We start from the raw sequence: 26,044 nt of genomic DNA on the forward strand, positions 1-26,044 counted from the left end.
CAGCTCTTGGCTCTGGAAATCATTGGCAGTGCCCTTCCTTCAGCATCCAGTGGCCTTCCTCTACTGCAGTCCCAACTCTCCTCCCTACTGCTACAGGCCCGCTTCCTTCCTTCCTTGTGGGAGGGAGGTGGAGCTTTCCAGTGCAGGAGAGGCAACCTAACAGGAAGAGCTCGCTTGACATCCCTGCTCTGTCTGCCCTTCCTTCTTCATGAACATCTGGACCACTGGCGAAGGTCAGGCCACAGAAAGCCTGGGAGCTGGTGGAATGGAGTCCCTTTCTCTGACCCCAGTCACTCTATCACCCCCAACTCCGCTGAAATGTTCAAACCACGCTGGTCATTAAACAAAGACATACTGACTGGAGCCTCACAGTGCTGTGAGCCAGTGCTGTTCCGCGTGGCCAGGCCTTGGCCTGAACGTCACCAGCCCACGGCTGTGCTGTTCCCACAGCCAAGCTTTCTGGGTGAAGGGAGCAGTGTGTTGACTTCCACTCTCGCTTCTTGTCGGAGAACAAACCCACTAACAACAGTCCTCAGCAGATTCGTCAAAAGCATCTCTCAGACTGACATTGATCCCCTGGCCGCGCTCGTACAGAGCACTGAGGAATGTTCTCTGGACTTTTTTTTTTTTTATATAGCTCTGGCTAATACACAGACAAAAACAATTGAGGTGAGTGCTGGAAAGCTAAGAGGAGCTGACCTTATCACCCAGGGGTTTATTCTGAGTACTCCCATGGGGCATCGGGGTAGAAGACAGTGATAACAAAGCAGGTTAAGAAAAAATAGTGTGTGGACTCGTAGCTGCCTGGTTTCATATTTGGTTTGAGGACAGCGATTGAACTGAAAGACTCCACATCATCCTCTATTCATTCCTGGCTCCTTGCACAGACCACCCCGAGCAATAATAATAACCAGCCTACAGGGAGGTCTGGAGGGATGGTGTGGACAGAGCAGTGGGCCCAGCCCAAGCGGGCCAGTAAGGATGCAATTCCTAGATTTGGCCACCAGATGGCAAAACAGCTCCCGGGCATAGGTGTTCCCAGAATGAATGAGGGAGCAGGCAGGGTTCATTAAAGACATCTGTCCACAAACGGGAGAGTCCTGGAAAGGTGGAACTATGGTGGTTAGATGCCAATGGTCCTCTTGACCACTGAGGTGGGCCTGGGATCCTCAAGGCACCTGGATACTCACACAAGCTGCAGATACTTGAAGGTAGACAGCTGTCCCGGAACCAACGTGAACTGGTTCCCATCCAAATAGCTGAGGAGAGAACACCACAGCGTGAGCACACATCATAAGCATGTACGTACACCTAGGAGCTGAGACACCATGAGCTGTGAGACTGGGCAGCACAATGCTGAATGCCGGTGCAGGGGAGGTGAGGTGCCGGCCACCTTTGCACACAGCTGGGGAGAGAGCGAGGTGGACACAGCTTTTCTTGAGAGGCCACTGGGGAAAGGCAGCAGGAGTTCTGTGTACCCAGTGCTCTGGAGTAAAAGCGTCACAAAGAGATGTACACTTAGGTGCCATTTGTGATGAAAAAAAGAGGAAACATCTCCAACCAAAACAGGGATTTGTGGGGGAGACCAGAGTTGACTCAAGTAAAGAACACTGTCTCTGTAGACACTAACAACGTCTTCCCAACAAACGTTGTGAAGCAGGGAAAGCAATGCTATTTCTTAAAAGCAACGCCCTTGCCACGAATTTGTCATAAGGTAACTGTAGAGCAGGGACCAGAGAAAGGCTGAAGCCATGCTGGAGCTCTTCTGGGCTCACCCTCCTTCCCGCCAGCCAATACCCGCTCCGCGGCATCTCCTCCCACTGCCGGATCCCACTGGTCCTGTCTCATAGGCCAACAGACTGCACGCCTGGGCTACTCACAGTTCTGTGACGTTCTTGGGGATGCCCTTGGGCAGAGCCTGGAGATGCTTGTTGCTGCACCGGACCACGGTGTCCAGGCAGGCGCACTCCTGGGGGCACTGGGGGCGGGGCAGGCATCCCACCTCCTCCTGGCCTGGGGAGGAAGGTGTGACATCCTGGTCAGCCAGGGGCCTGCTTTCACCTTGGGGAGGTCTCTGGGACTGCCCCACCCCCTCAGAGCAGCAGCTTTTCTCTGATGCTGCCTTGGCCACCAGCTAGACCTCCCTCTTTACTGCGTCCTATTGGCCAACACCAACAGGAAGAAAGGGTTCTGGGAAAGTTCCCAGATGAAAACAGATCTGAGGTAACCTCCTGCCTCAGACCCAACGTGGTCCCAGACAGAGGAGGCGGACACAGCTACCACTTTCTGAGCGCCTGATACTCCCTGGCACTGTGTCCAGCATGTCCCCCTTGGTGATACAGCAAAGGGTGCTGCTGTCACCCACTGGGATGCACTGGGAAGGGCCAGCACTCAGTGCAGCAGCTGGTCCATCTCTGGCATCCCAAGGATGAAGAGGGCGAATAGTTTTCTATGTCACTGAGATCTGGGTGGGGTGAATGACTTGTCCTTCAGCTGATGAGGCATCTTAGGGCTGGGGCCCAGGCCTGGCTGATGCAGACCAATGACCCCTTCATTTGTCATCCATTTCTCCAGGAAAGAGCCCTCTGTGTGTCTCCCTTTCTTATGACGGGGTGCAGCAGCATCAATGGTCATGGTCAGAGTTGTTGAGATGGTGGGGTGACAGCAGGGACCCTCTGCCAATGGTGACTCAGTTATAGGAGCTGACCGTGTTCGGACACTGCATTGTAAGTAAAGATGAACTCGCTGAATCCTCAAAATGCCCTCAAGTAAATGTGCTACAGTGGACCATTTTAGACACGATGGAACTAAATCCGGGGTAGTTAAGTAACTGTGCAAAGTCCCCTAGCCTTGAAGGCAGTACTGGGACAGGGCTCTAGGCAGACAGCCTCTGGAAGCTGTCCTGGCCACTGGGCCTCACTGTCTTATAGCAGCAGCAAATGCTCACAGAAATGCTCACACCTTTTCCCTCCTAGGAAGTTGCCCTAAAGGGAACATCCCATTTGTACGGAAGGAGTTATCTATGTGGGTGTTCCTGGCAGCATAATGCAAAATTGTCACTGGGGAAGTTTGCTAAATGACAAGTCTCAGTGGCTGGCTTGGTGGTGCCCTCTAGAGCAGGATGGTGTGTGGCGAAAGGGTTTTGCAGGGGACCTGAAAAATCCTGAGTGTGTCCTCGCATGCAAACAGGCACACAGTAGGGATCTGGAAAACTGTAGTGCAGAATGTCTACAGAGGCTGCCCCGTGGTGGGGATCTGGGATGGGGAAGAGGTACAGGGGTGATTTTTCTATCTCCGGATTGTTCTTTCTTGTTTTTAAGGAACAATGGTGTATTATCTATATAAGAAAAACAGACTAGTGAGCATGCTTTGAGCTCTCTGTTCTCCTATCTCAGCCTACATTGTTCCATACCTGGCTTGAGATTTTTTTTTAATTTTAAAAGTAGAAAACAAAATTATTCTTAGAAAAAATCTGCTGATTTTCTTTAGAAAACACCTTAGTCTTTCTTGCTGTGAAGGTTGACCGTTCCCTTGTCTTTCCCTCATCTCCACGTGGCCTGGCTGGGGTGACTCCAGAGCAGAGGTCCACTCTGAATGCCAGGAGGGGGCAAGAACATGAAGACCAGGGACATGTATCCAGCGTCGAGCAGCAGAGAGAGGGGTTTGAGGGCCGATACCAGCCTGAGAGAAGCCCCCGTGGAGGGAGGGACATCCTGAGACACTTAACGGGGACAATGGAGGTGCATATTTGCTGGTTATCTCAGGAAAAGTCTGCTTCCACCAGGTACCTCGGTGTGTGATGCTTGGAAAGGACTGAAGGAAAAGCTACATCCTGCTGGAAGGGCAAGGTGGTTGTGGGTGCAAGAGACTAGGAGCTCGGAGGAACAGGACAGTAGAGCACACAGTGACCAAACCTCCGGCAAGTGGGGATTCAGACTCAGGGGTGAAGGGCATGGTGGCCCCAGGACCCTGGAGCTAGTCTCTGGGTGAGATGCATTTCCATAAGGACAAAAATATTGAGGAGTTACTCTACTTCTCTTCGTGTGACGGGATAAGAAGTCATGTTTATTTCCTTCTTCTCTCCATGCATCCCTCCCCGCCCACCTCTGTTTTATCGGACTACACAGAGGTAGTGTCCCCTGTTCCCTCCTCAGGGGCCAGTAGGGTGCTACCTGCCCAGCCCCTCCGGCCAGCCCCATCCTCTCCCTGCTGCATGGCCCACAAGTTACCTTCCTCACACCTGAAGTCGGGGAAGGCCACATCCTGCAGGGGAATCTGCCGCAGGAAGTCGGGGTTCTGGCAGCGCGGGTTCCCTGTCACGATCTTCCTCTTCCGGAGCCAGTCACCCAGCCAGGCTAGCTGGCAGTTGCAATTGAAGGGGTTGGCCAGGAGGTTTCTGGAAGAGGCAGGGAATGTGGTCATGAAGGCACTTTGCCAGTCTCAGTGAACCTGGCGGCGTTCTCTCCCGGCCACACAGCCGTCTGATGCTCCGGCCCAGACGGCTAAGAATCTCCTAGGTGACCAGCTTCTAGCAGCCAAGGGAACAAGAAGGACCCATGCCTCCCCAGAGGACCCCCGCCCCCCAGCTGGGATGGTAGGCAGGCTCCCCCGGCCTGAGTCACCAACCTGCCTGTCCTCCAAGGCTGACACTTACAGTGTGGACAGAGCCTGAAGGGTGTCGAAGGCGCCGGGGGAGATGGTGGTGATGTGGTTGTCGTAAAGGGACAGCAGCCGCACATTGCGCAGCCCCGTGAAGCTGTCGTTGTGGATGCAGCTGATGTGGTTGTTCCTCAGCATCCTGGGGGAGGGGGGCGATGATGAGAGAGGAGGGGGAGCCCCTCAATGACCCACCACAGTCCACCTCAGCAGTTTGGAAGCCGCCATCCAGCCTAAAAACCATTAGTGGTCTTCAAACTGCTGAGAGGGTGTCCCCTAGCCCCAGGCCATGTCCTCAGACTGACACCCGCTAGGACCCCGGTAGCCGATGGACGGCCATCCCTGGCCCTGCTAGGATGCCATTCTAGAGCACCTGTCTTCCTCACTGCTATCTGGAGATGTCCTGCCACCATCACTCACCCTCCAAGACCCCTTTAGTTCCCACCCCCAACCAAAAATGAGAGCGGAAACCAAGCCAGCACAGGACAGACAGGTGATTCCAAGAGACGTTTAAAGGGACTGTGAACACCTGCGAAGCATGTCATGATTAGTCGGTAATCAAGGACACCTAAAAAACACCAAGTTTCTGCCCATCATATTGGAGAAGAAATCAAAATATAATTGTCACAATGCCAGCTTAGGCCAGAGCCGGATGATGGGCACTTCCACACATGGTTGGCAAGACAAGAAGGGCCTCTCTGGAAGGGTTTGTTGAGTTGCCCCAGACAGTCTACAAAGGTGCTTTCTGCCGCCATCAGCTGGTCCACTTTCAGGACTTCATCACATGAATACTCAGGGATGTGCACAGAATTTGGGATAAAGGTGATAGGCACAGCATTTCTCAAAATACAGAACGTGAAAGAGCCTGAGTCTCTGGCAATTACAGATAATTATGTCTTAAAGAAATTCTATGATATATGAAGGGAAAAGCAGGTCACTAAACAAAATTTATTACAGGGTTCTATTAAAATGTATCTGAGAGCTGGGTATGATGGCATAAGCCTATAAACACAGAACTTGGGAGACGGAGGCAAGAGGACCACAAATCCCCTGTGTTACATGGGGAGATCCTACTGAGGAAGAAGAGGAAGAGAAGGAAATTACATATATATATATAATTTATATGTAAACATACATATGTGTTTATATATTATACATTGTGATATATAATTTGTATATATTATACACTGTGAGATATATATATATAGTCATATATAATTTCAGTTATACAGAATAAATAGTGCCTAAAAATTCCAGTGCAATATAGTGATGTACTTAAAATTTTGCTAAGGAGTTGTATCTAATGGTAAATAATCTTTTTTAAGAAATATGTGTATGTGTGTTTGCCTGCATGAATTTGTTTGTACCATGTGTGTGTAACTGCTCACGGAGGCCAGAAGAGGGCACTGGATCTCCCAGAACTGGAGTTATAGGAGGTTGTGAGCTATCATATGGATGCTGGGATTGAACCCTGGTCCTCTGCAAGAGCAATAAGTGCTTTTAACCACTGAGCTCTCTCTGTTGTCCCATGATCAGATGTTTTTGTTTTTGTTTTGTTTTTGAGACAGGGTTTTCCTGCTTAGCTCTGGCTGTCCTGGAACTCACTCTGTTGATCAGGCTGATCTCAAACTCACAGAGATCCACCTGCCTCTGCCTCCAGAGTACTTGGATTAAAAGTGTGCACCACCACAGATTCGATGTTCTTATTATGCTAATAATAATAGTACCGGAGAGGACAGTAATAATTTTTGGAGAAACTGGATATGTGTATGGCATAGACCGTGGTGGTGATGGTTTTACAGGTCTATCTGTAGTGACCTGTGTGTAATGCACACACATGTGCATGTGTGTATTGTTTGTTTATAAGCATAAAGGTACATGTAGATAAAGCGTGAGAAGGGCAGCTACACACCAGCAATGACACTGGTCACTTGTGGGTGGCACTGAGGTTCTAGACGCTTCACAGTCCCTCCTGGGTTTTGGCTGCCCCTGTCCCCACAATGACCCTTCCTGGGTCCCTCTTCTCTCTGAGCCTTCCTCAGAAAGAACACAAGTGACTGGCTCGGTCTCCCCCAGGACCCGAGAGGAACTGGGCAAATGTAAGAGGGAGGGGACTAGTCAAACAGGGGCAGACTGGAAATGTGGCCACGCTCTGCTCACGGAAAAAAAGACCGAGCTGAGGAAAAGTGCTCGATTGGACCCCCTTTCACAAAACTCCCAGGCATCCCACATGCCTTACAGGTTACACCACCAGAAGGCAGAGCTAACTACGCTGCCTGTCTGGGACTTAAAGCCAGGCAGGGGCTCCAAGGGCTGCATTTCCAGAATGGCAGCCGCTGCTCATCTGCAGCTGTTTACACTAAGATGAGCTGAAATGAAGTGTGTCACAGCCACAGGTGGCTCTGAGCTGAACAGCATCCACAGGGAACATCTGTGGAGACCAACAGGAATGTACCCCTCTCTACTGGACACTGAAGAGCCAGTGCTGCCCAGAGGGAGCCTCCTGCGGTGGTCATGGAGGAGTGATAAGATCCTGGTGGGTTCCCGAGGCCTGGACTGCTCTGACTGGCTCCAAGTCACAGAGTCCAGAATTTCTAGGGATGGTAGACATCTCTGCTCTGACATCTACACATGCTGAGTCCCCTTGGCAGGGTCCCCTCACAGCCAGCCACCTCTCTAGTGTCTGTTCTGGTCACTCCTAAGCACATGTCATCTGTATCCCAGCAGCCTTGATCACAGGGCACTGATGGGGGGTCCAATCCCTTCCCCTCCTCACCAGGGGCCAGCCCCCATCCCACGAACAAGAGGATGGGCCTCAGGACAGTTACCAACATGAGATCATCTGTCCTACCAGACAGGTTCGTCAGGGGTCCTACCCTCCTGCCAGTGAGACCAGGAGGAGGCCATTTCTCTTTGGTGCATAGGCCCATGCTGTGGCTTGTCTTTGTGACCCTAGTCCTACCCACTCACAGGGTCCGCAAGCCATCTAGACCACGGAACATGCCGCTCCTGATGGACTCCAGCTGGTTGGCGGTCAAGTGCAGCTCGCTGACGGAGGACGCACCCTCGAACGTCCCGTCTTCGATTTCTGACACCTTGTTGTTGCTCAGGTTACTGGGAGAGGAAGCAGGGGGAACCGTGAATCCTCTGCACCCAGGAGTCCCTCCCTCCCTTCCTGTCCCCATCACCTCCATACATAGGAACCCCACCCCTGCTCCCAGGGGGTGCTCTGCACCCTAGGCCTTTCCTTTCTACCCTGTGCCAGCATCTTGATGGGCACCTTCCCACCAATGGGAAACTCACATTTTCTTCAGATGCGAGAGTTTCTTAAACAGCCCAGTGGCCTCTAGGATAGAAATCTCATTGTTGTTCAGTCGTCTGTAAAAGGCAAGGAATGGAGCGAACACACACATATAGGGTCGACCTAAACATGCTTTTCATGTTGAGATTATGGGGTGCAGAGAATGCCAGCTGAGCCTGTTTCAAAGGAAAGCTGGGCCTGGCACTGGGCAAAAAGGGGTGATGGGCAATAAGGTTTTTTTTTAATGTAATGAAGGAGCCGGGCCATGGTGGAGCGCACCTTAAATCCCAGCACTCGGGGGGGGGGGGGGGGTGGACAGAGGCAGGTGGATCTGTGAGTTTGAGGCTAGCCTGGTCTACAGAACGAGTTCCAGGCCAGCCAGAGCTGTTGTACAGAGAAACCCTGTCTCAAGAAACCAAAACAAAAAACAAAAACAAAAAAAATGTAATGAATGGATAGCAAGATATTTTAGTAGGTAAATATGTCTGCCACCAACTCAGACTCCTTGAGTTCTATCCTCTTCTACATGATAGGAGAGAATTGTCTCCCAAAAGCTGGTTTCTGCTCACGCATGCACTGTGGCATGAACACACATATACACAATAATGAACAAATGTAAAAAAAATAATAATGAAAATTTGCATACATAAAAGACAAATGTGTGACAAAGAAATGTGTCTGCATATGCAGACACAGGCACATAAATTCATACTTTTAGAAAGAGGAAAACAGTAGTTAGGGAATGACTTAAATGATAATGGATTCCTGTCTCCGTAAAGAATCATCCCTAAGGAAAGCCACGCATGGCTCAGGCTGGTGACCAGTCCTGGATGTCACAGACACGTCGAGGAGGCAGGGAGGCAGGAGCAGGGGTCATGGATGAGGGTTGTATCTTGCCAAAACTGTCAGCTGGCATGCTCCAGCCAATGTCTCCCATGATTACCCCCCCCCCCCCACAACTCTCAGAGCTGGTTTGGAGAAGAGCCCTAAGCAGACCCAGGTGGGTTAGTGGGTGCTGGGGGGTAGGGAGGGGGGGCAGCTCAGGAGCTCACAGCTCAGCCGTGGACTGGGGGATGCGCTCAGGGATCTTGGAGAGCTTCAGACTGGAGCATTCCACCACACTGGCCTCACAGCGGCACTTGTGGGGACAGGCCACATCGCTGGTGCACTCGCTGTTCAGGTGGTAATCCTCCGTCCCTAGAGTGAGAGGGTGGCAGGACCGAGGGCCTGAGTAGGTTCCAAGCATCCCAGGGCCCACAAAGCCCCCCACCTCCACAGCCTTCCCTCTACTGCCACCATGCCCATCCCTACCCCACCCAGTCCGGGCCCCCCATTCTCCTACCTGGGATGAAGTACTGCTCTTTGGCTGAGGAAAGAAGAAAATGCACCAGGATATAGAAGCAGCCAGGTCAGCCCCACGCCCCTTGGGAGGCACCCCAGGAATGCAGCTGGGACCCGGCGTGGAACTGCCTTTCCCCAGCCCATCTTCAAGTGTGGAAGGCCTTACTCCAGAGACTCATGTGCCCAGGCCAGTGCTGAGCAGCGTCACAGCCAGCTAAACCTCTCACTTGCTCAGGCAGGCACTGTGCTGACCTTACGGATAGGGTTGAGGCAGGGTGGCACTAGACTCAGAAGCTGACCCACACTGCCCACAGCCAGATGCCAAGTGGGCCGCATCTGCTGAGGCCACGTCTCCATCTTCGTCCAGGAGGAGTCTCCTACCTCACTGAGATGCTCCCTGGGCCTTGAACACAGTGACATACAGAAGAGCTGGCCTGGGAGCAGAGGGGTGGGTAGGTCTCCCTCCATGGCTTCAGCAAGCCTGCCTCCCCCAGGCTGCAGTAAAGTGAGGGGCAAAGCGGAGGAACCATCCCACCCAAGTTGAATGCAGCCCCCCCCCCCCCCCAACCAGCAGGCTCAAAAGTGCCTGAGGACATCTTTGTTAAGGCCATCAGGACATATTCCTGGTCCCCGAGCCCACTGGAGATACACAGGTGGCCCTTACCTGAGCAGCGGAACTTCTTGCTTTTGATCTGCCCAATGCGCTTGTTGGCGAGGCGCCGGGGGCTGGCACAGCGGGCCCCGCTTGTCTCAATGGGGTTGGTACGTAAGAAGTCGGCCAGCCACTTGAGGTTACAGTCACAGATAAAAGGGTTCTGGGCCAGATGCCTGTCCAAAGGGACAAATGGGTTATCAGAGACCAGGGCTGCTGACCTATGTGCAGAGAAGGCTTTGTAACCATCTGGGGCTGAACCAGTGCTTGTGGCCTCCAGCAGGCCAGAGCTAGCCATGGGAGAAATGTGGCACAGGGAATTATCAGTGTGCATCCCTCTGCCAGCCCATCGCAGAGGAAGGCGCGTTAGCAGAGAACTGCAGCCTCCTGCAGGACCTGCCTCGCTCCCTTCCAAGCCTCTCCGTGCCCTCTTTCAAGTATCTCTTCCCTCCTCTGACTTGGATATCTCCGAGCATGAGTGAGGAGAGACAGGATGGAGAGACTGACCGACCAACCGGCTCCTTCCAGATGAGGAAGCTGAGGTGACAAAATGCCAAGCCAGACATGGCCTCTGGGCCTCCCCACAGCCACAGTCTGGGTTTCTTTCTCTCCTGCAGCCTCGGGCAGCCCAATGCCTACAGCCGCCATCCTGCAGAGCAGCGGGGCCGGGGTGGGGAGGCCGGGTCTGTCTGCATGGCAGCTGCACTGGAACCACCATTCCCAGTCCAAGCAACAGTAGTGTCTTTCTTTGACAGGTTTCTAGCAGTTTCTCACCCCAGGAACGATCAGCAAACAGCCAGGTAGCTACTGTAGAGACTCATTCCGTTCCCGGCCACCTGCCTGTGTCACCAGCAGGAGGACATGAAGGTGTGGGATGCAGCTAACAGAGGTGGTTGCTACCATTCATACCACCCCAGCAAGCCAGCCGCCAGTCCTTTTTCTAAAGATTTATTTTTAAGTATACGTATGTGTACGTCTGTGGGTATGGGCACATGAGTGCAGGTGCCCGAGGAGGTCAGAGATGGTGGTAAGTTGCCCGGTGTGGGGTGATGGAGACTGAACTCCAGTCCTCTGTGAGAACAGTAGCACTTTTAACCACAGAGTCACCGCTTCAGCCCAGACCCACCACTCGTGAACCACGCCATCACCAGGCCTTCAGACCTATGTCTGGGCACCATCCACTGGACATGTCTGCAGAGGCCCGTCAGAAAGAAAAAAGCCAGGGAAGAGCATCCCCTGCCCCTGTGCCAGCTGCCACCCTTGAGCCGGAACTTGTATACACAGTATGGAACTAGGGGTAGAGGGCCATGGGGTCAGGCCAGGACCACGTTTCCACCTGAGCGTCATCATTCAATCTATATTGCTTACTAGCCCAGCCCTCTCAAAACCTAAGTGTGACCCTGGCCCAGGGTCTGTGCCCTGCTCAATCTATACTTTGGACGTCCTTTCTCCCACCCATCCCTTCCCATGTCCAGTCTTTTGGCCCTGGCTTGAGATACTGACCGAGGTCTGCATTGGCCCAGCTTTTTCTCTCTTGCCTTTTTTAGTCCTGGATTTTCTCATCTCCGGGTCCCTCCCCTGCCTCTGCATCCCACTCAGTAGACAATGTGATATTGACCGCCAGGCAGACTGGATCACTTGAAACATGGCAGGATTTGGGGTCTGCTACGGGGCCTCCCAGCTTCCCTTCATGCCCATCTGCACTCTAGTGCCATGCCTCTGCTGGACTGACGCTCCCCTGTTCACGACCCAGGAAGACACTCCTTTCTCCAATGTGCCAGGTCAGGTGGTACAGCAGAGTGAGGGGTTTTTGAGTGTAAATCAACCTAGAAAACTTGAACTGCCCACGGGGACAAGTGGTTTCGCTGCAAACTTAAATTTTGACATAGATTTGTGTGTATGGGTGTGTGCTGTGCTGGAGAGTGAGTCTGGGGCTTCATGCAAAGCTAAGTAAGTACTCTACCACTGAGCGACATCCCAGCCTCAAACGGATGTCCTTAACAATTTCTAGGGGCAGGCAGCTGGAAAGAACAGGACATTCTCCAGTATTAAAGGCATACGTGGGCACATGGGCTGCTCTGGCTATACCCTGACTGCAGCAGACACTCTGACAGTGGAAAGACAGACAGCTCTGAGTTTCTTCATGTGTAAGGAATGGCAGGGGGGCGTCTCTGGGGACAGAGGCTCTCATCTACAACATTTACCATTAAGGAAATTTGGGTTTTAAAGCCACAACAAAACACCAGTTCATACCCACAGCATGGTTACAACCAGACAATGTCAAAGGAAAGACAATACAGATGCAGGGAGGGTGTAAGGACTCCGGATAGCACGTGACACTGTGGAAGAGGGGGTGTGCCGGGCTACAGCCGCTGTGAGATGCCCTGGCAGCTCAGCTTCTTGACCAACAGTAAACCCACTCTGTGACCGGGTGACTCAGAGAAATGAGAACACTGATGTACGGGGAGCTGTAAGCCAGCATGGGCAGCAGCAATGTTCACTGTGGCTTCAACTTCTGGAAAGTGCTGCTGGGAAAGAACCCAAATGTCTTTCAATCGGGTGAGGTGAACAAGACATGGCTACTCGGATACCCTGGAACAGTATTCATCGATGACAAAAGACACTCCTCTGTCTACTTTCTTGCGAGTCAAATCAAGGATGAAATACACAAGATGCAAAACCCCCAAAACATTATGCTATGTGAAAAAAGTCAGTTATGGGGGGCTGGAGAGATGGCTCAGAGGTTAAGAGCACTGGCTGCTCTTCTAGATGTCCTGAGTTCAATTCCACAACCACATGGTGGCTCATAACCATCTTTAGTGAGAGCTGGTACCCTCTTCTGGCATGCAGGCACACATGCAGGCAGAACATTGTATACATAATAAATAAACAAATCTTTAAAAAAAAAAAAAAGTCAGTTATGAAAAGTGGCCTCCTGTGTGAAATGACCAGAAAAGGCAGTCTCCAGATCAGAGCACAGCCTCGTCGCTGCCTGGGGCTGGGCTGGATGAGTGCAAGGGATCAGGAGCCAGGTGGAAACCTTCCAACACCGGACTGGGAACAGCTTTGTGGGTTTACTGAGCTACTGAGGTGCTCACTTAGACACTCCATGCATGTAAGTTACACTTCAATGTTGGGTTGTTAGTTTAAATTTTGAGTCAACGTCTCTATTTGTCGCTCAAGCTGACTTTGAACTCTTGGTGTCCAGTTCAACCTCATGAACAGCAGGGGCAATAGGCATGTGGTGTTTTGTTTGATGTCATATGGGCGGCGAGCAAGACTGCCGCAAAACCAGTACCACAGCTCTGCAGCTCATGGACCTTGGTGCTGTGAGTGGATCCAGCAACCACAGGGTGGTGAATTTCCGCCCACGCTCAGCCAAGGTCCACAGCTATAGGCGGAGGAAATGGACTGTAGCTCGGGTTTTCTCATCTTTTGCTCTTGTTCCAAATCATAATTCTGTGTTAATATGAGCAGGTGTTTGTGGCAGTCTGGCTTTGCTTTACAGCCTTACCGAGTCTGTTCTACAGAAATACAATTGAGGAAATACGCTATTTTTAAATGATGGGACCTGCTATTGTTCAACCTAGTGGGGGTCTCAGAACTTCCTCCATCTCAATGCCCTTATGAATAAAAATACAGCTGACAGGCCCTGCTTCCACGGGGTCACTGTTATTGAGCAAGATAATGCATACAAAGAACCTGAGTCCCTCCACCCCATCCCCCACCCCAAGGCTTCCTGTGCACCCATCTAAGTCATTGCATCCCCTTAGCCTGCTTCTGCCAGAGACTCTGCCAGCTACCGAAAACAACCATCTTATCCATCTCTTCCCGTAACCTCTAATTCCACATGCTTGGGGAGGTCCCCCATGGATGGTTTATTCCTCTCACTGCCTGGAAGTAAATTAATTAGCAGGAGCCAGGCTGCAGGTGTGTGTGTGAGCTTAATGGGTTTGTCCTTGTAGCTGACATCAACTGCCGCGCAGAGTCCCCAGGGAGCGGGTGTCATAGCTTTAACTCAACCTGTTCAGACTCACACAGATGTTGTCTGATGCTGAGCAGCACCAGCAGGGACCACCCCGACCGACCACAGAAGCCACGGGAGGATATCAACAGTCAGTCAGTGCCCATTACGCACAAGCTCCCTGGCCCGCGCCAACACATCCAGACAGACCCCAGTGTGTAGGAGGGAGGGGACGGAGGGCCTGAGTTTAAGCAGGCAGCGGGTGAACGTCTCTGTGTGGGGAACTTAGTACCCCAGCCATGGCCTAAGGACTCTTGATTAATGGCTGACCACAGCAGCAGCAGAGACTGGAGAAGACTGGGTTCCAGCATCAGCCCTGCAGGATCCTGATTCATCAACGATACTGAGGCTGTATTTAGTGGCTCTTCTCCCTGCTCTGACCAAGTACCAGACATCTTCCCCCCTCCTCCCCCTGCCATGGGTCTAAAAAAAGACAACGTCCACACTGGTGGGACGATATGGCAGTGGAAAGATCCAGAGAGAGAGTCGGGGTCACCTGAAGTAAAGAAGCAAGGAGATGAAGGTTAGCCACATCCAGGATAGGGTTTCCCATCTCAGCTAAACCTTTCTGGAAATACCTTCATCGATGAATCTAAAGGTGTGTTTCTATGGTGATTCTAAATCCAGCCAGGTGGGCGGTGAAGTTAACCACCACAGAGGTCAATGGTTGTTTCATTCATTAAAAAAAAAAAAAAAAAAAAAAAGGCAATCAGACAGGCATCTAATGCTTCCACAATCCTCTGGCAAGAAGCAATCTGTCAGTCAGCCAATCAAACCCAAACCCGACCAAACTCCTAGATCCAATGTTCAGTCTAGAACAGCTGTTCTTAACTTATAGGTCACGACTCCTTCGGGGAGGTCAATCCAACCCTTTCACAGGGATCGTATATCAGATATCCTGCATATCAGATATTTATATCGCAATTCATAGCAGTAGCAAAATTACAGTTATGAAGTAGCAACGAAATACTTTTCTGGTTGGGGGTCCCCACAGCATGAGGGACTGTATTAAAGGGTCGCAGCACTAGGAAGGTTGAGAGCCGCTGGTCTAGAAGGACATACAGAGGCCAGGGGAATTTGTGACACGGTCCCTGGAGATGCCGTTTTCCAGCGTGTGACAGCGCAAATGCTGGTGTGTCACCAGTAAAAGACAGGGAACAAAGGCAGGGGAGGACACCTTGTTTGCAGGGCAAGTGACCCCAGGTGTGTGTGCCCAAGTATTAGTCCCCACTTTTTTTGCAGGGAGGTAAAACTTCAGGAGGAATGTCAGCTAGAAGAAAGTCACTGGGGATATCTCCTGAGGGTATCTGTTTAGTTTAAAACTTAACTTATTTATTTGGAGGAGTACATACATCATAACATGTTTGTGGGGGGCCAAGGACAACTTGTAGGAGTCAGTTCTCTCCTACCACGTGGGTCCCAGGGATTGAACTCAAGACATCAGTTTTGGTGGCACGTGCTTTTACCTGCTGAACCATTTCCCTAGCATCATAGGGCATTCTCTCTCTTGTTGTGGGAAGTTTGATCGCACTGTGACACCCTGAGACAGTGTTAATAAAGTCAACCTTGAATCAGGGGCGGAGCCAGTGACCAGCTGACCAGAATTAGCCAGGAATATGGACGGAGAAGCCGCACAGGAAGGAGTGGGGTGGGACTTAGAGATTTCACAGTCTCTTTGATCTTCGAAGTATGGAGAGGTCAACTAGCGGCTCCTCTGCCGCTTCTTTGATCTATCAGGTTTTCACCCCAATATCTGACTCCCGAGTCTATTAGTAACAGAACATCTCTCTCTCTCTCTCTCTCTCTCTCTCTCTCTCTCTCTCTCTCTCTCTGTCTCTCTCTCTCTCCCTCCCTCCCTCCCTCCCTCTCTCTCTCTCTCTCCCTCTCCTCTTCCCTCTCCTTCCTGCTCCTCCTCTCCTTCCTCCTCCTCTTCCTCTTTCTCCATCCTGAAGAAGCTCCTCTGCCAGATGCTCCCATCTCTATAAAGTTCTGCCCAAGGCCCAAGTGACCATGGCCTGAACAGTGACCCCTCTGAAACAAAATGAGTTGTTCTGAGCCTCTGAGCCAAAATCAGTCTTTCCTCCTTGGTTGCTTCTGTGAGGCCTCTGCCACATCAAGGAGAAAAGAAACGGATGCACATCTGGAGATGAAGAATGACCTAAGAAACACATCTGTCCTGTTGCATAGGCCACATCAAATCCTGATTCCAACAGAGGATGAGAAATTGTCTAACACACACGAGACAGACAGAACTTCAAACACTGACTGAATGTTTGATGATATGAAAGAACATTATTAAGTTTTTAGACACATTAACAGTCTTGCATGCTTTGTTCCTTTTGTGGTTCTGAAGTTAGAACCCAGGCCCCGTGCATGTGAGGCGAGTGCTCTGACCCTGAACTATACCCCCCAGTCCTCGTAGCTACATTAAGAATTTTTGTCTTTCAGAGATTCCGAGGCCAGGAAGAGAGGTCAGATGATGGCTGGCATTTGCTTCCAAACAGTTCGGGTGGTGTGATAAAGGGGAAGTGGAGACAAGAAAGACTGGGTCGGAGCTAAAACTGGTGATGAGCTGCTTGGGACTTCACTGTCCTGCTTCTGCTATGCTATGTAAGTCTCCACAGCGAGGGGGCACAGCTCTCCACAGCGAGGGAGCAAAACCAATGACTAGTTCGGTGCTCTCTGTTTTCTCTGTTTTCCTTCTGACCCAGTACCACCACTCTCCAGATGCACTATTACTTAATGAACTACCAGGGAAAGAAGAACGTCTTGCTGATTAAACGATGTGCCATCCCTGAGAACACAGAGCTGTCAACGTGGAAACACACTTTAGAATCCACAGACGCCGTTATCGTTGCCATTAGTAAACTCCAGCTGGCACTGAGACGGCATTTCCGTGAGCTTATCATTATGTAAAGATCCGTTAATCTCCTAACGACTGTATGAGGATGCCCTCATTTTATGGATAGATAAAAGGAAGGCCCAGAGAAGCTAATTAACTCGTCCCAGAGTCACCCAGCCAATAAGATTCCTCACTGGGATGTGACCCAGGATCATCTGTCTATCCAGAGTCTGTAGATGTCTTTCCTCAGTGGGAAGCCACCTCAGGGTGCACAGTAGCCCAAGGGCGGCAGCTACTCAGACTCCAAGGTTGTAAGCCCCGCCCCGCCCCACCCCTGCGCTGGGGGAGAAAGAGGAAGAGAGGGTGCTCACAGTGTCTGGATGGCCCGCAGGGAGGTGAAGGTCCCCTTGGCAAGACTCTGGATCTTGTTGTCGTACAGGGAGAGCAGAGAGAGGTTCTGCAGGTCTTGGAAGGCGTCGGGCCGGATGCAGTTGATCTTGTTGGCATTCAAAAGCCTGCAGGCAGAGACAGCTGGGAGGTAAAAGCGTGGCAAGGCCTGAGCTCTCACACGTCCTGCACCATCCTGGCCCCGGACACTGGCGACCTCAGGCCACTCCACACTGCTTTCTCCTTCCCTGACTGCATGCTAACTCTCCAAGTTGGCTGCAGGAGAGCACAGAGGCAGCAGGGTTCCTCCTTCCCACAATCCTGTGGGGTCCCCATGCATGCACAGGGGTGTTTTGATATAGTGTCATCCAGGTCTAGATTCCTGGCCTGAATTCTCTTGATCCCAGGAGGCAGAGCTGACCTGGGGACCCCTGCAAGAGACAGCCCTGTCTCCAAGAGCTCAGGAACACAGGTCACATCTCATGAGCCTCTGGATCCTGATACTTAACAATCAGCACTAAGCCCACCTCGCTTCCACATCTGGCCTCAGAGCCTTACTGGGACAGGACGTCTGTATGTCCTGTCTCAGGTGAGTCTTGTACCCTAAGTGTGGTGTGAACTGAAGTTCCCAGAAAAAGCCACAGTGTTAAAGACTCTACAAGGCTGTGTGCCTGCTAGAACTTGATGACTGAGAAGAGTTGGAATAGTCAAAACCCAGAGACAAATTCTCTTGGATGTTCCCTGAAGAGCCGTTCACTTCCCATCTCAGAACCTGACCTGGCACCCTCAGGCACTGTAAGGTCCAATGTTTGGGCGATATTAAGAGACCCGTAGCTCCTACCAAGCCCAAAGCTAAGACTATCACCAGACATCATCTGCAACCTATCTCAGAGAGCAGAGAGCTGGGGTTTGTGCCTCTGGGAAGCCAGAGGGATGTGTACCCAAGGACATCCCAGAACCATTCCTTACAGCAGCTGGAGGGTGTACAGGCCTCCAAACACACCGCGGGGCAGGTCTGTGATCTTGTTGCCATAGAGGACCCTGGAGAAAAGCAGCAGAGAGAGGGTGGGTCAGAGAGCAGCTTTGCCAAGCCTCAGCAGGGCTCTGCAGGCCCACGGGCCTTTCGCAGGCAGCCTCTCCACCAGGATGCTTACTGTAGCAGCTTGCCAGCAGGTAGCAGTAATGAGTCTTCAAGAGGTCTGTCTCCAGGAGGCAGGAAGACACCCGCCCCACTAGAGACAGATTACAGCAGCTGGGATGTAATGCTGTTGCTGTGTTCACCCCTCTGCCCACTCCCACCCCCTTCCAGAGAAGTCTGCAGAAGTGCCCTTCCAAGGGACCTCACCAAAAAAGTCATTCAGTCTCAGATCCAAAGGAGAGACGGTCTCCGGGCAGAAAGGATGAACATATTTTCAGAGAGACGCAGGGAAAAAATAGCCCGGCAGACAGCACGTGTGGTAGGTGGTGGGATTGCAGGGGTGTATTTTTACACGTTGATATTTGCAAAGTTTTCCACACTGAGCATGAATGAACCTATGTATAACAGAGGGAGCGGGGAGCACAGCGTTTAAAAAAGAAACACGCAGACAGGACAGTACTCAGGCAGACAGGGATAGATACACTGCAGGGGCTGGAGGGACGGGGAGCGCGCATTTTGTTCCCAGGGTGGTGATCAGTCAGAGTGAAAAGCCTGCACGTTGTCTCCTCAAATATAGCTTGGAGATTCTTCCCAGAGGAGGGCATGGCAGGGGTAAAGGCCCCGTGGTGAGGACCACGCAGGGCACAGAGAAGGTGACTGGAATGGGGGAGAGCGACACCCAGACTCGGGACTTGGTCAGATGTCTGCCTCTGGGCTCTGCTGGGAGCTGCAGGGCGAAGATGGAGTAGAGGGAGGAACTGGGCAGAAAGACAAGGCCAGGGCCGGCTACGGCAGACACAGACAACAGGGCTCCTGTGTTTGATCCCAGCATACAATTTCTTATGGAGCAGGGGAGTGGCTTTGACCCCAGGAGTGACAGGACTCCACTGAAAAGGCTTATTATCACCTCTAAACTGTATTGGTCCAATGTAAGGTAACTATATTCATGTCTCAGAGGAAACCAACCAACCAACCAACCAACAACAACAACAAAAAAAACCTCTGCAGGCCAGGCCACACACAGTCTGATCATCTCAGCCATGATTAGACTCATGTTCAGGCTGTCACATACAACTGTGTGGGCTGTGATCAGCACAGCTGTGTGGGCTGTGTACTGAATAGCTATATGGGCTGTGATCAGCACAGATGTGTGGGCTGTGTACTGAACAGCTGTATGGGCTGTGCACTGCACAGTTGTGTGGGCTGTATACTGAATAGATGTATGGGCTGTGATCAGCACAGCTGTGTGGGCTGTGCACTGCACAGCTGGATGGGCTGTGTATTGAATAGCTGTATGGGCTGTGCACTGCACAGTTGTGTGGGCTGTATACTGAACAGCTGTATGGGCTGTGCACTGCACAGCTGTGTGGGCTGTGTACTGAACAGCTGTATGGGCTGTGATCAGCACAGCTGTGTAGGCTGTGTACTGCACAGCTGGATGGGCTGTGTACTGAATAGCTGTATGGGCTGTGCACTGAACAGCTGGATAGGCTGTATACTGAATAGCTGTGTGGGCTGTGATTGGCACAGCTGTGTGGGCTGTGATTGGCACAGCTGTGTGGGCTGTGCACTGCACAGCTTCATGGGCACTGTGCACAGTTGGCCTTATCATCCTGGACTCTACTCCAAAAGAAGGCACGCATAGAAGCATCAAGCTGACTGTCTCCTTTCTTCCCTGGCAGTGAGATGTCCATCCATTCTGCTGGCCGGGCGGCTAGGCCATGCAGTCATGTGTTAGTGCTGCCCTGTGACCAAGAGCATCGGAGGACTCTGAGCCACGAGGAGCTTGGCCAGCTGCAAGGCCCAGAAGACCTCGGTGCTCTACTCACAGGGAATTCAAGGAGCGGAGGCCCTGGAAGGCATCGGGCGCGATCTCAGCAATCTGGTTGTTGCTCAGGTCTCTGAAAGGGAGCAGGAAGAAGGTGGCTGCATCCTGAGGCCGCAGGCCTGGTCTCTTGCACCTCCCAACCACACGGGGCACAGGGCTTCTTTGCAAATAGAAGGGGCAGCTCCCACCCAGGCAAACACCCACAGGCTGCTCTTTTTCTGTCCCTCCCGCTTAGGAAAAGACATTCTGTCTGGTCCCAGTGGCCTTCTCACTACCCTAATGGCTTCTGGCTGGAATAATAAGGTGACAAGCAGCTGCAGGCATGAGCCAGACTTGGACTCAGTGCCCCCATCCAGGTCTCACAGCCACCCTGCCACCCCACATCCCACACATAGCCCTGATGCAGGAAGGGGCTGGGGTGGGCGTGGCTGAGTCAAGGTCTGTCCCTAGGCTGTAAAACAGGACTGGCCCAGACTCTTCCTCCTGCCTGCTGGAGATTGCTGGGAAAGGCTTCACTCACATCCGGCGCAGCTTTCTGTAGGGAGAGAAGGCTCCTGGCGGGATGGATTTGATACCATTCAGCTCCAGGCGGCTGCAGGGAGAGGGTAGGCGTGAGAAGGCTGAGGGTCATCCTTAGTAACCAACTGTTGGCCCCTGCAGCCCCTTCACCTGTGGGGCCAAAATCTGGCAAGTAGATGGGTATCAACTGTGATTTGAGCCCCAGAATCCTGGCCTTCTGTGGCTGAATGGGCCCCAAGGTGATGCTATACTAAGAAGCCCACACTGGCAGCCCCATCCAACTGGGCTGGGTGTGGACCTTAAAGGGATACCCTCTCCCAGTGTTTGGGCACTTCCCAGCCTTGTACAGAGTGCGCAGCTGAGTCAAGAGACAATTTTCTCCATTTGCCATTGAATAACCCGGGGAAGCCCAGAGTGGCACCTGCCCCTGCTCTTCACTGGTGGACAGAACTTGACCGAACAGCAGAAGCTGCATCCTAGAGCCCTGCACTCACATCTCCGTCATGGTCTCGGGCAGGTTAGCAGGGATGGCAGTGAGGCCTTTGCCACGGCAATCCACAATGCCACTGCTGCAGGTGCACATGGCTGGGCAGGAGCCGGAAGAGAGGGTGCAGGTGGGTACTCGCGTGGCCTCCCCCTGACCTGCAGAGACAGTGGGTGTGATGTCAGAGAATCGTACACAGCTGTCGCCTCTCCAGATCTGCAGCTGGGCGAGGACAGGGACAGCCTGTAGAGGGGGCTCGGTCTCAGGAGCTCCGCAAGGGTGCAAGAATAAGAGTACACACTAATGTGCTCGGGGGCACCTGGCACCCTCTGAACTCAGGCTGAACAGAGCGGATTGCTCTCAATGGTGATTCCCATGCTAGCAAATTCTATGCTAGAATTCTGAAACTCCAAACCTCTCAGCATCCTGAGCCAGGACCCCCATATCCACAGGAGCTGGGATCACTGAGTGGCTCTGTGCCCACACCATATTTAGTACAGTCCATGCAGTCACACATGAACCCTCCTGCAGCACCCGGGGAGGAACATTTTATCATCGCCTGTGCCCACAACACTCAATGACTACATGTCAGAGCCGGGGTCAAGCCCACTGTGTGATTTCAGAGTTCGCACTTTTAAATACTGTGGTATAACTTACATGAGGCTTGCCATTTTAAATGCACAGCTGGTTGAAACAGTACCCAGACAGGGTGCATTTCTATCCCCAAGAAGTTCCCTCTGGCCCCTCCCTTCCTTAAAGCTATTGCTCTTCTGAGATGCAGCACCAAAGATCTGTGGCTCTTGTTTGTGAATGTCACTTAAGTGCAATCACAAGGGAGGGTCTCTTCCGTTTATAAAACCCCTGAGAGTCACTTTGTTGAGTACTTAAGTACTTATTAAGCCCTTTTAATTGCTGAGTAGTATTCCACTTTACTATGAAAACATCATTAGTAAATCTACCCTCGAGCATGTTTTTATGTGCAACAACAAATGCATAGAGGCCAGGAAGCAGCAGAGTCCTGGTTGGTATTCCCTCACTGGGAGCCAAGGAGAGCGATCTATTAACGTGGCTGTGGTGAAGCCACAGGAGAGAGAGGGGGAACTGAGGGGGAAGGAGGGAGGTGAGGAAAGAGAGGTGACCGCATAAGGAAAAGGAGAAGGTATGGGGACTGGGAGAGAAGCGGGCGGAGTAGAGGGACAGAGGCTTAAGGGTAAGTGAGGGAAGGAGAGGAGTCAGGAAAGAAAACATACAGACCAAAAGAGATGGGTGAGAGCGGAGGGAGGGGGAAAGACCGGCGGCGACACGGACCAGAGCTGATGGGCAGAGAGAGGAGGTGACAGAGGGCAGGAGGTGGAGATGTGATGAGTGGTTGCAGGTGCTCATCACAAGCAAGGGATGGGGCAGAAGGAAGCAGCCGTGGGGCAGGTGGTGGAAGCAGGTGAAGGCCACGCGCATGGCACCCACGCGCACGGCACCCACGCGCACAGCACCCACGCGCACCCCCCCCCCCCCCCCCCCCCCCCCCGCACGCACCCACGCGCACGGCACCCACCTGAGCAGCTGAACTCGCTCTTCTGCACCTCTGCCACGTTGAGGCCCCGAAGGCTGGCGGGCCCGGAGCACTGGGTGAAGAGCCCGATGGTGGGCCTCTGCCTCAGCCACTGCGAGAGCCAGGCCAGGTGACAGTCACAGAACAGGTGGTTGGAGTGCAGTCGGCTGCAGGAGGACAGCAGCTCACAGCAACAGAACTCCACCAGATCGGTCCGCAGCCGCCTCCTCCCTTCCCCGGGCAGGAGGACAGCAGCTCCCAGAGACAGAACTCCTCCAGATCCTTCCGCAGCCGCCTCCTCCCTTCCCCGGGCAGGAGGACAGCAGCTCCCAGAGACAGAACTCCACCAGATCGTTCCGCCGCCTCCTCCCTTCCCCGGGCAGGAGGCCTTGGGTCCTTCACTCGGGCCCAACCTAGGACTGCTTCCTGCTGCAAAGAACTCTTCCTGGCTCCCTTCTCTCCCCGCCTGCTCTATGGCCTGGCTTCATCTCTCAGAGCTCACATGGTCCCTGGCCCAGATCACCCACCTCATCTTCAAGGACAAAACCAAGACATTTGTTGTCTAAGGAAAAACCAAGCACAGGAGGTATTGGGTGCCTTTCAAGTGCCGACCCCAGGCTGGCCCCTGGGCTGTGGAGGGCAGTCCCACCCACACCCACACCCTCTTCCCACTGCCCAGGTGACTCACAAGGTCCGAAGCTTAGGCATGTGGTTGAAGCTGGACACGGGGATGGTGGTGATGTTGTTGTTGTTCAGTGTCCTAAAAAGGACAGACAGACCATTTAGCACCTGCCCAGCAAGGACTTACAGGAGACAGGACCCATCTGCTCACATAGAGGCCCTCAGGGAAGGTGTGACCTTTTACCCAGAGCGGGAGCAGCCCTGCTCTGGGTGTGAAGGTGGAGGGGACAGTCCAGAGCTAGGCAGGTGACTGCACCCTTGCCACACCACGGACTCTAAGTCTGGGAGGACAGGGGACAGAACTGAAAAGGTTCACAGAAGAAAGGGCAGCTTATACACAGAGCGGGGAAGAGCCGCTTCTCAGCCTCCACAGTGGGAAAGGACAAACACCCCTGTCTGGGGGGACTTTGGACACCGCAGCTAAGGTGTGACCCTGACCCCCTGCGTCGGCTCCCCAGCCACGGCCTGCCCTGGGTTACTTACAGAACCTCTAGTCCCCGCAGGGCACGGAAGGCCCCTTCCTCGATACAGCTGATCTGGTTCTTGTCCAGCTGTCTGTAAAGCAGAGGCGAACTATAAGGAGGGGAAGATTGCCCAGAACAGGGGGCTAAACATTTTAAAAGAGGAGAGTCGTAGCATCCATCATTAGTTATGCGTGTGTCAGTCCAAAGTAGAGCGATTACTAAAAGCTGACTTCTTATTTTCAGTTAAAACAATAAATTGAAATAAAAGTCCCATTACACTGCTCTACCCAGCCCCGCATGCCCTTGGGAAGCAGGCATCCTTCCCTCACATTCTGGAGACCACCTAGAGTGTGTTGGCGGCTGACAAATGAAAGTCACCCAGGAGAAGTAGCAGCAGGGCCTGGCAGCCAGGACTCTGCTGAATGCCAAGTGAGATCAGCTAGCGCTGGCTACCTGGAGTGCCGCTTTCAGAGCGAACGGAAGCTGTGATCTGAGTTCAGTGGGAAAGAATGTGGTGATCGATTACCAATGTCTGCTACAGGCATGGGAGGGGTGTGTGTGACAGGCATGCCAGGCATTTGCCATTTCTGTTTGTAGCCAGACCTCAGGAGGTGGTAAGCCTGGACCGGAATAAATTTGAATACTAATAAACCATTGCATTTAAATAGTGCTCCACAGAGTGCATGCATTTCCACATCTCATTTCAACCTCAGAATAAGCTTGTGGAGGGCACATTGTTTTCCTGAACAATATATGGAGGTTCAGTGACTCTGACTGACTTCCAGCAGCTTATGCCCTGTAACCGAAGGAGACTAAACCCAGCTCTTAACCCAAAGAGTCAGAGGGCACTGGGAACCAGAGGCTGGGAACATGTCCTGGCACCCCATGGTTCATACGCTCCTCAACCCAGTGCCCAGAGCATGCCTCCTGAGCACACACTTGGCTGTCACACAGAATCACAAGCGAGGGATGGCACTGCCAATCCCCTCTAAGGTGGCTTAGAACACGGGGTACAGACGAGGATATTGCTGGGATGGCCATCCCAGGCCCCTACTCACAGATTTTTGAGGTCTGTGGCTCCCCGGAAAGCCTTCCTGGGCACAGCCTGGAGGACATTCTCACTCAGGTCCCTGGGGAACAAACAGAAAGAGAGAAGTTACCAGTCAGGGAAGCCATGGTGAGAAGTGAGGCCAGTGGCCTCCTGGTGACCACGTTCCAGCTTCTGGATGGGCTCCTGCGGCTCTGTAAACTGTGACTAAATGAACAAACCGTGGAGTCAGAGAAGAGCTTTCTTTCTGTCCTGACAGACAGACACTCTGCCCCAGCCACCTCCCCTCTGGGCAGAGGATGGCTAGAGAGAAACTCCCAGTAGCTGTGATCAGCTCTAGCAGACCCCCCATGACTGCCTGAACCCCAGCCGCATAGGAGGAAGCTCTCCACGGCCCTCAGTTGTTCTTGGCTTCCTCTCTGTTTTGCTGACGAGGGAGCTGTGACTGCTGGAGGAGACGGATCCAAGTGACCCACCCAGTCATGACCTAGGCTGGGTCTAATTCCGCATCTACCCTGGGGGATTGCAGACAGCAGAGCACAGGGAAGCCTGGACCCCCTGGGGACCAGACCACAGCCCAGGGCACCATGCAGCTCTAGTTGGCTCCCTGCCCTCATCCCTGACCCCAGCAACTGCAGGAGAACCCCCAGGCTTGACCCCATCCCCCAACTACTACAGGACTCAGATCACCAGCTCTCCTTTTTGTCTTGTTTGTTTGTTTGTTTGGGGGTCAACCAATGATACAGCCATCAGCAGGCAATTGAAGGATGCTCAAGAGGAATGTCTGCAGGAAGTGAGGACCCCTAAGAGCCTTGTGGAAAGGAGGGAGGGATAGGACATGCCAACGCTAGATGTTCCTGCACCCACATAGTGTTAGACACTCCATTACACTGTTTCTCCTCTTCTTCTGTGTGAAATGCATGGACTGGACCAAATGCTCTCTAAGCACCCCACCAATGGGGTCCCCCACATGTGAGGGCTCAGAGACACACGCTGTGGCCTGAGTGTTGTATACCTCTACCCATTCCTGTGTTGGAGTCTAGTCACAGAGATGGTGGTGCTAGGAGGTGGAGCCCGCGGGAGAGGACTCTGCCAGGGCCCAGCACTTCGGAACAGGACAGACGCCTCAC

General features: G+C 52.6%; 1 protein-coding gene across 1 annotated transcript in view; it reads right to left on the reverse strand.

The window, feature by feature from the left end:
* Positions 1-26,044, reverse strand: part of Slit1 (slit guidance ligand 1) — a 155,234-nt gene that overhangs the window by 29,429 nt on the left and 99,761 nt on the right. Inside the window, exons 5-22 of the mRNA XM_028889415.1 lie at positions 24,925-24,996; positions 23,886-23,957; positions 23,410-23,481; positions 22,725-22,888; positions 21,183-21,330; positions 20,690-20,761; positions 20,171-20,242; positions 18,173-18,244; positions 17,188-17,331; positions 9,963-10,126; positions 9,300-9,323; positions 9,010-9,154; positions 7,960-8,034; positions 7,627-7,770; positions 4,655-4,798; positions 4,230-4,396; positions 1,881-2,013; positions 1,191-1,259 (exon numbers count right to left, since the gene is read on the reverse strand). Coding sequence (XP_028745248.1) covers positions 1,191-1,259; positions 1,881-2,013; positions 4,230-4,396; positions 4,655-4,798; positions 7,627-7,770; positions 7,960-8,034; positions 9,010-9,154; positions 9,300-9,323; positions 9,963-10,126; positions 17,188-17,331; positions 18,173-18,244; positions 20,171-20,242; positions 20,690-20,761; positions 21,183-21,330; positions 22,725-22,888; positions 23,410-23,481; positions 23,886-23,957; positions 24,925-24,996 — 1,953 coding nt within the window. The remainder of the gene's footprint in view (positions 1-1,190; positions 1,260-1,880; positions 2,014-4,229; positions 4,397-4,654; positions 4,799-7,626; positions 7,771-7,959; positions 8,035-9,009; positions 9,155-9,299; positions 9,324-9,962; positions 10,127-17,187; positions 17,332-18,172; positions 18,245-20,170; positions 20,243-20,689; positions 20,762-21,182; positions 21,331-22,724; positions 22,889-23,409; positions 23,482-23,885; positions 23,958-24,924; positions 24,997-26,044) is intronic.

Source organism: Peromyscus leucopus, chromosome 1, assembly GCF_004664715.2.
Source record: "Peromyscus leucopus breed LL Stock chromosome 1, UCI_PerLeu_2.1, whole genome shotgun sequence".
NCBI lineage: Eukaryota > Metazoa > Chordata > Mammalia > Rodentia > Cricetidae > Peromyscus > Peromyscus leucopus.